Source organism: Nelumbo nucifera, chromosome 4 (assembly GCF_055504915.1).
Source record: "Nelumbo nucifera cultivar China Antique chromosome 4, China Antique-T2T, whole genome shotgun sequence".
Classification (NCBI taxonomy): domain Eukaryota; kingdom Viridiplantae; phylum Streptophyta; class Magnoliopsida; order Proteales; family Nelumbonaceae; genus Nelumbo; species Nelumbo nucifera.
In genome coordinates this window covers 32,227,636-32,239,763 of record NC_142652.1, presented here as the reverse complement: position 1 = coordinate 32,239,763, position 12,128 = coordinate 32,227,636, and the positions used below count along the sequence as shown (strand labels likewise).

Here is a 12,128-nt window from a genome sequence, read left to right as displayed (position 1 = left end):
TCCATCACTGTTTTTCTACCATTGCCATCCCAGACGGAGGAGCTCGGCGGGAATACTGAGATTCAGAGAGAGACAACTTCCGGCAGGAAAATAATACCGATTACCGAAGAGATTAAGAGAGACAAAATCATACCGAAGATATTCTATTCAGTTACAAAAAGGGTATTATTGTCTTTTTCGTAAAACATAACCGTTACGTGGTATGGCAGTGAGGAGATTGTGATATATTGTAACGGAACCCTAACGGTAGAGGAGAATTAATCAATTATTATAAAATTTGAGGTAGTTTAAAACAATATGTAAACGATAAGATAGAGTCAGTCAATTAGCTACAAAGGTAGTAATTTAAGAAATTTGTCCAAAAGGAAATTAACTCGCCACAAATATAATGAGGGAGATTTTAGTCATTTGAAGCCCTTTTATCTTCCGAGTTTCACCTAAACACCTACTGAACAAAATAACAAAACCTTGCTGTTCAGTTCTCTCTCTCCCTCTCTCTCTCTCTCTCTCTCTCTCTCTCTCTGTTTCTAGGGTTTCCGCCGATCGATCCATCCATCGGTAGAAAGAACAGTTAAAATTTGGATCAGCAACTTTTTAACTGTACTTTTCTGGTTTGTTTGTTCCCATGGATCGAAATAAGAAACGATCTTCTCGCGATGATGATTCTTCGAAACCGGAGCAGAACAAGAAGCGTCAATCTTCTTCCTATGCGAACCCTGCTTCCGATGAAGGTCCTGAGCAGCAAAAGCAGAACCAGCGTCAGAGTAGGCGTCCTGCCTTCATTTCGTATCTAGAATCCCCGAATTTGCCTCCCAAAACCAAATTGCTCTGCGAAATCATAGCCAACACGCCTTCTCCAACCGTTGAGAAGGTCCTCGAAGAGACAGGAGTTAGGGTTACGACGGGAGACGTCGAGGAGGTTCTGAAACTCTCGTATGGCTACCCATCTACTGCTGTGAAGTTCTTCCGCTGGTCCGGCTGGCAGCTCAATGACAAGCATAGTCCGTATGCATGGAACCTGGTTGTTGATTTGTTAGGGAAGAACTTATTGTTCGACGCAATGTGGGATGCAATCAAGTCCATGAAGAAGGAAGGGCTGCTCTCTTTAGCGACATTTGCTTCTGTTTTTAGCAGCTATGTGGTTGCAGACCGAGTTGAGGAGGCGATAATGACGTTTGAGGTCATGGATCAGTATGGTGTTGCTCGGGATATTATAGCATTGAATTCACTGCTCAGCGCGATATGCAGAGAAGGAAAGACAATGAAGGCAAAGGAGTTTCTTGACATTGCCAAGGATAAGATTCGACCGGATGCTGATACATACGCAATTCTATTGGAAGGTTGGGAAAATGAGAATAATGTTGCTTGTGCTCGACAGACTTTCGGTGAAATGGTGATTGATATTGGATGGAACCCAGAGAATGTACCAGCTTATGACTCGTTTCTGAATACATTGCTTAAGGGTCATGACATTCATGAAGCGATGAAGTTTTTTGAGATGATGGCAGGGAAGAAATGTTTCCCCGGGATGAGATTCTTCAGGACTGCATTGGAAGAGTTTGTTAAATCGAACAGTGTCCGGAGTGCTAGCACCCTTTGGGAAGCAATGGTGGAGAGGAATGGTTGCAAACCTGATACCCATATGTACAATTTGATGATTACTTTGCACTGTTATCTCAACAATTATGACACTGCTTTCCGGTATTTGGACGAAATGATCTTAAATGGAGCTTTTCCAGATTCTAAGACATACAATGTGATGTTCCAGTTCTTGATTAAGTGGAGAAAGCTACGTGAAGCTTCAGCTATTTTCAATGAGATGATTAAAAATGAGTGCATTCCTAGCGAGACTAACTGTGCTTCAGCTGTTAGGATTTACTTGGATATCGGTGATCCAGTTATGGCCATAAAGGTCTGGAAGTGCATGATTGAAAATGGGATGTCTGGTTTGGAAGACATTGGGAATTCGTTGGTTCTTGGGCTACGTGACCTCAATAGGCTTTCAGAGGCACGAAAGTATGCTGAGGATATGATCGAAAAGGGAGTCAAGTTGCACTCTTCAACACTTTCAAAGTTGAAAAGCAGTTTGTCCAAAATGGGGAAAGGATATCTGTATGATGAACTTCTTAGGAAGTGGAAATCTCATTCGTAGGTAGTAGGGGGATGTAGTGTTTTTTGCTCAGAAACTGGGGGTAGGAGGGAGATGTAGTTTTGTAATTTACAAGTTCATCATTTTTCTCTTTATCTGGGTTCTCTGTAAAGTGACTTTCTCGTCCTGTTTCAGGTGAGAACTAGACTAGAAACAGTAATGCAGCGTCTTGTAACACTGGGGTGCAGTTCAACTCCCTCATTATCTGACAGAATACAGGTGTTATACCTTGAAAACATGAAATTGATTCCATCCATCCAATGAATTTCACAGGAAACTTTTCTTCCTTGGAAGCATTAAATGAAATATATCTAGATTGTGGTTTCTGCCTTTGGTTCTTCTTGCTATTTATGAATCTTTTCTATGTTTATTTTCTTTTAGATCATTGCTTGAGAGCATACTATTTGCTTTCGGAATGCTGTTGCCGGTCTAAATAAATCTATGTTGTGGGGAAATACCAACACTAAACTGTCTTTCCGTTGTAGAGAGGTTCCCCTCAGGTTTTCTAGTAGGAGGAAGGCTTATTCAAGTAAAGGGGTAAGTGAACCTTACTCCAACCTCCGTGGCTGGAACTCCTTAGAGGCTGAGAAAATAGAACCCGTCCCCGTCTGGGATGGCCCCATCTCCAATGACGAAAAGAAATAAGGATCTGGAATCAGGATCGGAATGGTCTATCCCCATAGTCTGTTTGGTTCAGACAGGAATGGGAATGAGAATTGAAAGCAGGAATGGGATTTCATTCGCAAGGGAGGGGAAGGGAATGCCATTCCCTCAAATGGGGGAATGCCATTCCACTAGGAATGGGAATGGGATTCCAATTTTGCCCGACCAAACAGTTAGAATTGGAATAGCCTATTTTGATTCCGATTCCAGGCCCCCATTTCTGAAAACCGAACGGGGCCTAACAGTTGGTAGTATGGCATTGGCGTCCAATTGATTGATGAACAAGGCATCGGTAGGTAAAATGACTTTGTCTATATTGGAAAGCAGAAAGAATGGGCAGTAAAGATACAACAAATATGATCAACCAACCTGGACTGGGAGCTTCAGCCAGTCTGGTCCACCTGTGGCATAAGTGTATGAAGGGTATTATGCAGAGTAGAGAACACTATTCAAAATATAGCCTATGTTCCTGGTAGTGGGAGCCTGTATCCTCTTCTAGTCCGGTTGTTGGAAACTTGGAACAGAAACAGACCACCAAGTGTGGATTCCCCATTTTTTGCGGTATAGCAGTAGACCAATTGTACAAATGCTGTCATTGGTGACTACGGTAAGGTAGGAAGCCAAGTTATATGATTCCCAAATTTCAGCACCATGCTTCCGTTACATTCAACAGTAGATAATTTCTATTTTTTTTTAGCTTATCTTTTTCTCATTACTTCCAACTCTGTTTTTTCTTCAGGAAGCATGGTTGTCCTTACAAGTTCTTGGCTGAATAAGAAACTTAGGACTGTTTGATAAGAATTGAAAGACTTAATGCTTTATCTGTTAGATGTTAAAATAATTAAATAAAAAAATTGTCAAATGATATTGTTATATACCCAAATACAGTTTCAGCCACCAAGGAGCTTAGAACCTCCTCAAAAACTTCTTCACTAAAAAAGACAAAGCAACAGGTCTTGAATTAAGAAGACAGGTGGTATATGGCGAAATTCTCGTCTGACCCAGTAGCTCTCTTTCTACAAGAATGGAAAAGAGATTACAATACACGGGGGCCGGGGCTTCTCGTTAAAGCCTTTGAAAAAAACAAAGCAGAAAGCCAGAAACACAAGATGGTATAATGTTGGGCAGCCCGAGCCCAACCCGAATATTAAGAGAGCCTGAACTTTTGGCCCAGGCCTAGCCTGAGGACCTAAAATTCAAATCAGCCCGTACAAAATTGCAGGGTGGGTCAGCCCGGGCTCAGGTTGGGCCCACCTAAATTGTTCCCCTAGCAGAAACACACCATGTTAAATCTCAACTCATCATGCAAATTTAACATTTTTATAGTAAACCCATAATCAAATTTGAAGTCATGCAAATATAAAATTGTTATAGTAAATACCTAATCAAATTTGAATTGGGCATTGCAAATCTAACATTGTTATAGTAAACCCACTTCATTCTAACCTTCAATCTCTTCTGAAACTTCTTTGATAATCCCCTCCTACTCAAGGTCCAAACTCCAAAGTATTAATGTTGCAAAGCATGGGTCATTATACTTTCATTTGTGAAAATTATTTTTATCTATATCTATAATATATATAAAAGTGCAGATGAAGAGGAAAAGTTTTTTTTAACTAAAATAATCCTTTATCTATACTGTATATAAAATTTGTATGTTCAAGTGTTTTATAGCAGGCAAATGGGTAACAATGGCTAACGCATCTCCATCTCCGATTTGACCATTGCTTTTCAGGTAAACAAATTCTTTGCAATTAAGGCCAACTTGGGCAAGAATTTCCTTAAAACAGTATGTTGCACCCATACTTAAGCCACACAAATGACAAATGTTTGAACATGCTGATATATTCAGGAATACGGTGCTCTTCTCTTAAAACTAGAGTTCCCGGCAGTGACAAAACTAGTAAATTGGAGCATATGTTTACAGATCAAATAGCAAGTTTGGCTGGGCGTTCACAAAACCGGGGTAGGGCACTCAAGACAGGGTATTCTGGCGTCCTAGCCACCTAGGTATGTTATCATGTTTTTTCGACATGATTCTGACGTCATTCCGGCATCTTAGGTATGTTATCATTATTTTTTCCGACTTGACTCCGACGTCTGCTGACACCAAAACCGAAAGAAAAGGAAAAACAGGGGTATTCCGGCGTGAATACAGGTTGCCTGTATAAATGACAGAATTTGTTTAATGTCCGTTTTCCGGCGTCAATAACAGTTTCCAACGTTATACTGACGAGGTTCTTATAAGAGGGCCTCATCTTCCCATAAGACTAAAGCAGCGAACCAATTTGGTCCCATCGAGCTCTCTGCTAAGAACATCTACGAGCTCATAGCTCAGACACGGGATTCTGAATAAGTTCGGGTATTCCCTTCCCCTTCGGCAGTACCCTTGGGAGCACGAGGAAGACGATGTCACTATCTTCGTGGAGGTGCTGAAAAGCGGGTCTTCAGTTCCCCCTTCATCCACATATTCCTGATGTGATGAACTATTATAACATTACCTTATGTCAATTTCATCCCAACTCCATTAGGACCCTAGTCAGCACCATCCCCTTTTGTCATTACGTCGGTTTCCCCCTAGATGTTAATGCCTTCGTCGACATATGCCATATAAAAAAAATCCTTCCAACTGTCCCGAGATGTACAATTATTACTTGTCCTACCGCCCTGGGTATAAGCCATTGAACGAATTACCCTCCAAAGTACCAGCTTGGAAGATGACGTATTTCTTCCTTGACCAAAGTAGTAGATGGTCGTTCTTGATGACCTGGAGAGAGGGAGTGAGGGACACTGGGGAATAAACTTTGAGTGAGCGGATGTAGATGAGGGTGCAGGTCCTAGTGGATCGAAAGTCAATGCTAAGTGAGTACTTGGTTGAGGAGAAGCTGATCTAGGCTGAGGTTGAGTCCTCCAGGTAAGTCGTTGTCTCAGGCTTGGGCATTTCCCATCTTTTTCTTTTTTACTTTATCTCCTCTCCTCTCTTTTTTTTTTCCTCCAGTTTTGCTCACCCTTAGATTTCTCATGTAGGATACATGTCAGGTATGCCAACTTTCGGGTTGTTCCATGCCATTAAGAGGAAGAAGAGGAAGGTGGCCCACCAAGAGGCACCTCAGGTCGTTGCTCTAAAAACCGTTGTGCGAAGTGTTGAGGTCGTGTCGGCAGTTGACCTAGTCGAGGGAGACCAGCCAGAAACGACCTCACTAGAGCTTGAGGCCACCCGTATATCTGAGGACCCCTTCCACCACCCGAGATCGAGGTGACCAGTGGTTCGAACGCCATCATGGACTTGTAGACCACCCTAGTGAAGAGCAAGAAGGTTGTGTTTCCCGAAGAGGTCGTGAGGCTTCGTGAATCTGAACTGATATTCGGATCGGATCCAACATGAACATTGTCGGATTGGATTCTGATATACACTGGTTTGAATCCAATCTGATTCGTTTGCATTCCTAATTCAATATCTAATCGGTAGAATTCGGATATGACCTGATTCGATTTAATAAATATTCGAAATCAATCGATTATTTAATTCTTATATATAATATATAAAATATTTAAATGTCTTATATAATTTATATGCATAATAATTAAATTATATAGTTAATTAATATATTTATATACTTTATATAAATAAAATATTTATTTTATATATTTATTAATTACCTAAAATAATTAATTGGTCAAATTCGAATTCGATCCATTTATACCCCTATTTTCAAACGCTAGCAAGAGAGGTAAAGCCATGGTGTCAGACACAAATGGGTGTTCCTTTGGGCTTCAGACTAAGGGTTTCCAACCTAGGGTTTCAAATGCAAATAGGTGTTGATTATGGTGGTTGTTAACGGTGAGCTAAGGTTAAGGTTGTTCTGCAAATTAAGAAGGGTTTTGAGGGAAGGTTAGGATTTATTCTTCCATGTTTCCAGTGCGGGTTAACGGTGAGTTAGGATTAGGGTTATTCTAAAGATAAGGGTTCTAGGAGAAGGTTAAAGTTAGAGTTATCTAGTAGTAGTCCATCGAGAGAGATGGAAGAGGTTAGTGTTTAAAGTTCCCTTACAGTGAATTAGGCAAGCGCGCATACACACATACACATACAAAGCTAGTGGCAACCTACGGTTCTAGAACTTTTCCAATGAGGAGAGGAAGAGAGGGAAACAAAAGGTTTTTCATAAGGGAGAGATAAGTTTTTGTCCCTCTCACATGCTATGATGTGGTAACACGAGTGTAAACAACGGATGACCTCACACACGCACTTTATGGTCCACTTGTGTAGATGCCATTTACTGAATGTTGAATGTCCACGAATCACCATTTTATATTAATATATATATAATTGATGAGATGAATATATAATATTATAGAATGTGCCCATATTTTTCTAACAATTTCTATTTTTTTTTGTTTAATTATAACATGTTGTGTTTACCCATTTGACATTGATAATTGAACTACTAACTTACCACCTTGATGGGAAAAACCATTTTGTTTTTTCGATTGATTTAAAATCATGTATTTTATTTCTATCATTAATAATAGTATTTTTTACTTCACATTTATTTTTTATTGATATGAAGAATATATAACATTACAAATGTATCAAAATGCTTTATACAAAGCTTATATTTTTCTTCGACTATATATATATATAATATTTATTACTTAGTTATGACATAATAGATTGACCCATTTGACCGAGAAGGTTAGACCGTTGACTTGCCATAAAGATATGAAAATAGTTGCATTTTCAAATTGGTTTTAAATTTTGTAGTTTATTTATCAAACTTATTTGTTTTTATGTGATAAATATATAATACTATAGATGTGCCAAAAATTGTTTCATAGTTGTTTGTATTATTATATTTTAAAATTTTAATTTTGTAATTATAAATCATGGTTTGACCCATTTGACCTAAAGGTTAAACCACTAATCCACCCCCTAGATGGGAAAATGGTTTCATTTTCCATCGGTTTTAAATTGTATATTCCAACTGCATCATTAATAAAATTATGTCTATTTTATCATACCTGTGTTTTTTTAATATGATAAATATATAATAACAAAAATGTGTCCAATTTTCTTACAAACTTTATTTATTATATATTTGTAATTTTTGTATTTTCATATATTCTTAATTTTTATTATTTATTTTTGACACGATGGAATTATCCATTTGATCAAAATGGTTGAACTATTTACCCACCATCTAGATGGAAAATATGGTTTCATTTCTATGTTTATTTTAAAAATATAAGATTTAATTATATTAATATTATTGTGTATGAATTTATTAGTGAAATTTAATGATGAGAAATAAAAGTAACTTAAATGTTGAATTTTATGAAATATAATGAGAAGTAAATGTATGTACTATAATAATAGAAATGCGTTCAGTTTTTTACAAAATTTTATTTATTTCATATATTCTTGTATTTTTTATATTTCTAATCTTTATGTATTTATGACATCATGGAATTATACATTTGATCCAAATGGTTGAATTATTTACCCACCACCTATATGGAAAAAATATGGTTTCATTTTTAGGTTTGTTTTAAAAATATAAAATTGCATTCCATTAGTATTTACTGTATATGGATTTAACAGTAAAATTTAATGATGATAAACAAAATTAACTTAAATATTTATTTCAATGAGAGAGAGAATGATGATTATTTAATGCATTGAATATGAGATTTAATTAGAGGTAATTGAGTGTACTTAATAGTATTATTTTAATTGCATTTTTTGTCATTTTCAATTAACATGAAACAAATTCAAGAGAAGGGGTATTTTAGTCAAGAAAAGATTCTAAAACCTAATACCTTTCATTCATACTTTTATAGTAATATAGATAGATATAGATATAGATTGATTCGTAGTAGGGCTGTCAATTTTGACCCAACCCATTTGACCTTCCTACCTTGTAATCCACCCATACCAAGTTACCTACCCATGCTAGTGGCGTGTCAATAATCAATATGGGTCGAATGACACATTAGGGTGGGGGAAAAGGGCCAAGGTTCCTATTAGGGTCAGGGCTAGGAATGACAATGGGGCAGGTTTAGTGAGGGTTTGTAAATTCTAGACCATACCCGCCTCCCTAAAACTCCCAATCCATACTCTTCCCAATTTCCCAAAACCCATAGCTGGCTAGATTTTGAAAATACAAACCCTTCTTGACCCTACCCTCTCTCCAAGGGTAGGGTGGGTTGGGTTTAGAACCTGCATCTAATTTCCTATTATTTATTGTTATATATAAGCAATAAATAAGTAAAATGACACAAATAATTAACAAAATTTATAATTATTTGATTTGTTGGGTGAATAATTATTTGATTAAAACATTTAAAAAACACATAAACTTTCAATTATCCTTCACATAAAATTCAATACATAATACATAAAGCTTATATGCTTTCCAACAATATGTGGGTTGGGGAGGGGTGCGCTTAGCTTAATATCGTACCCTATCCGTACCCATACAGGTTATATAGAATTCCAAAACTAGCTAGGGCGGGTACCCACTACCCATTGGGTTGCATTGAGGGTTAAGATTGCAATCAAATTCGAATGTATTATCGGATATCCGGTTCGATTAGAATTATATTTATATTATGTAATATAAATAATATATTATATTATTTATATAATATAATAATATATTAAAATATAAAATTTATAATTATATAAATAATACATAGAATGTACAAATAATATATAATATTTTATAAGTAACGGATCAGATTGGTTCACAGCGGATCGGATCAACCAATATTCAAATTCGATTAACTAGCGTAGGGTCCCTGCTTCGTAGGGGCAGGATTGGAATTTTAACATTGCTATTTGCTACATAAAAAAAAGATAATGATATCTTAATAAGAAACTTCCAATTATAATTACTAAAGTCTTGAAACTCATATAAAGACTTAAAAGAGATTATTATGTGCTTGTTTTTTAAATATTGCTTCAGCAAAGTATCTCATATAAAAGAGTGTGATCATATAGTGATAGTTTTGAGTTCTACTTCATAGTTGTCATTTGTTTCATATCAAGAACTCCCAGTTGACTCGGACGGTAGGACCGCTCGGCCCGAAAACCATCCAGGCAACCAGTTCCATTTTACCCCAAGCTCGGTCCCTAGCCAAAAATCATTGAATCAGTCAACGACCCATTGACTTGGGCGATCGACTCATAAACCCGTTCAACAGTTTTTTGCCAATTCTTTTTTTTTGTTGTTTAAACGGGCCATTTGTTTGAACTAGATGGTCGAGCCATCTACCTGGAAATCGATGGCCATAATGGTTCTGTTTCTGAGTCATTTTTTCTACATGTCAATAATTAGACGAAATAACTTTGTAGTCATAGTCATGGGAAAGGTGGACAAACAAAAAAAAAAAAAACAGAAAATGAAAAAAAGGAACATACCAATAGTAAAAGAAACCTTTGAATAGTGAAAATCCAAAAGCATAAAAAGCCATAGTTATCGAACCGTCGTTGACCCGGACTGATAGACATTTTAGCCCAACCTCGGTCCCTAGCCAAAAACCGTTGAATCGGTCAATGATCCATTGACCCGGGTGGTCGAACCGTCAACCCGTTGACCTGTTCAATGGTTTTTTGCCATTTTTATTTTTAACTGGAATCGTCCAGGTAACTGGTTCTGTTTTATCCCAATCCCGGGTGGTTGAACTGTTGACCTGTATAATGACCCATTGACCTGAGTGGTTGAACAGTTGACCCATTGACCCATTCAATGGTTTTTGACTGTTTTTTCATTTTTTTTTATTTTTTGTCAAAACGAGTCGTCCATTTGAAGTGGATGTTCAAGCCATCGACCCGAAAACTGGTGGCCAAAATGGTTCCATTTTCGAGTCATATGAATCACATGCTCGAATGACATAACACGTATGATATTGCTTAATGGACCTCACACACTCAATTTTTTTGCTTGTAATTTCTGTTGCTAGAACGGGTTGTCTGTTCAAACTAGATGGTCGAACCACTTTTTATTTTTTTAATTGGGAACCGTCTAGGCAACCCGTTCCATTTTACCCCAATCCTGGCCCCTGGCAAAAAATCATTGAATCAGTCAACGACCCATTGACCTGAGCGGTCGAACTGTTAACCCATTGACCCGTTCAATGGTTTTGGCCATTTTTTTATTCTTTTAATTGTTGTTGTCAAAATAGGTTGTCCGTTTGAACAGGATAATCAAACCGCCGACCCAAAAATCAATGGCCAAAGCGGTTCCATTTTCAGGTCGTATGAGTCACATGCTCAAATGACATAACACATATGATACTGCTTAATGGACCTCACACACTCAACTTTTTGCTTGTAATTTTTGTTGTCAAAATGGGTCGTCTGCTTGAACTAGAAAGTCGAACCATCGACCCAAAAATCGGTGACAAGAACGGTTCCATAATTTTTGGCCTGTAATTTTTGTTGTCATAACGGGCCGTCCATTCAAACCGGACGATCAAACCGTCAACCCAAAAACCTGTGGCAAATCAGATATATAAAATTTATTATGTTTGTTTCTTGTAGTTTGAGAATTTTGAAGAATCTTTAGTAATTATAATGGATTTGAATTACTGCCATTAAAATTGTTAATAAATATGTCTCTAATTTTTGTTGTCATAACGGGTCGTCCATTTGAATCGGGCGGTCGAATCGTCAATCCGAAAACTGATGACCAAAATGGTTCCATATTTTTTTTGCTTATAATTTTTGTTGTCAAAATGGGTCATCTGTTCGAAGCAGACGGTCAAATAGTCAACCCAAAAACTAGTGGCAGATAAAATATATAAAATTTCTTATGTTTGTTTCCTGTTGATGAAGGAGAATTTGGCCCGACCTCGTGACAGGGACGTAACTCGGCATAAGTGACAACTCGACGTAATCAGATTGCCACGTGGACATGACTCAACACGAGTGAGCTCAGCATAAATCAGTTTGCTACAAAGCGAGATAGGGTACGCTAGTACCCCGAACTAAAGTCACTTCGGGCTAAGATTGTCCCGGTACCAAATCGCGACCAGGATAACGGAACCAAGTTAGTTATCAATCAAGTCCGGATAGATGAATCACCTCGGTCCAAGGGCACTTTGGCATTCATGTCAGGGCGGATCTAAGGAGCACGAGCTCGAGAAGCTCGCTACCAATCAGCTCACTATCGAACAACCCGGTATCCTACAGGCAGCTCGCCTACCATTCAGACCTCTGCATGGCAACCTCGAGGAACACACCTCTGTATCCCACAGGACCGTACTTTGTAACGGTGGCATTAGTTGACCAACTCCCTGTTCTGACGGGAAGGGA

The 12,128-nt window shown here is 37.8% G+C and overlaps 1 protein-coding gene across 1 annotated transcript; it reads left to right on the top strand.

Annotated features, from left to right (window-relative positions):
* Positions 1-313: 313 nt before the first annotated feature.
* LOC104609942 (pentatricopeptide repeat-containing protein At5g15010, mitochondrial-like) lies at positions 314-2,479 on the top strand. The gene has a single exon (XM_010276381.3). The coding sequence runs from the start codon at positions 626-628 to the stop codon at positions 2,150-2,152; it is 1,527 nt and encodes a 508-aa protein (XP_010274683.1). The 5' UTR covers positions 314-625; the 3' UTR covers positions 2,153-2,479.
* The last annotated feature ends 9,649 nt before the right edge of the window (positions 2,480-12,128 follow it).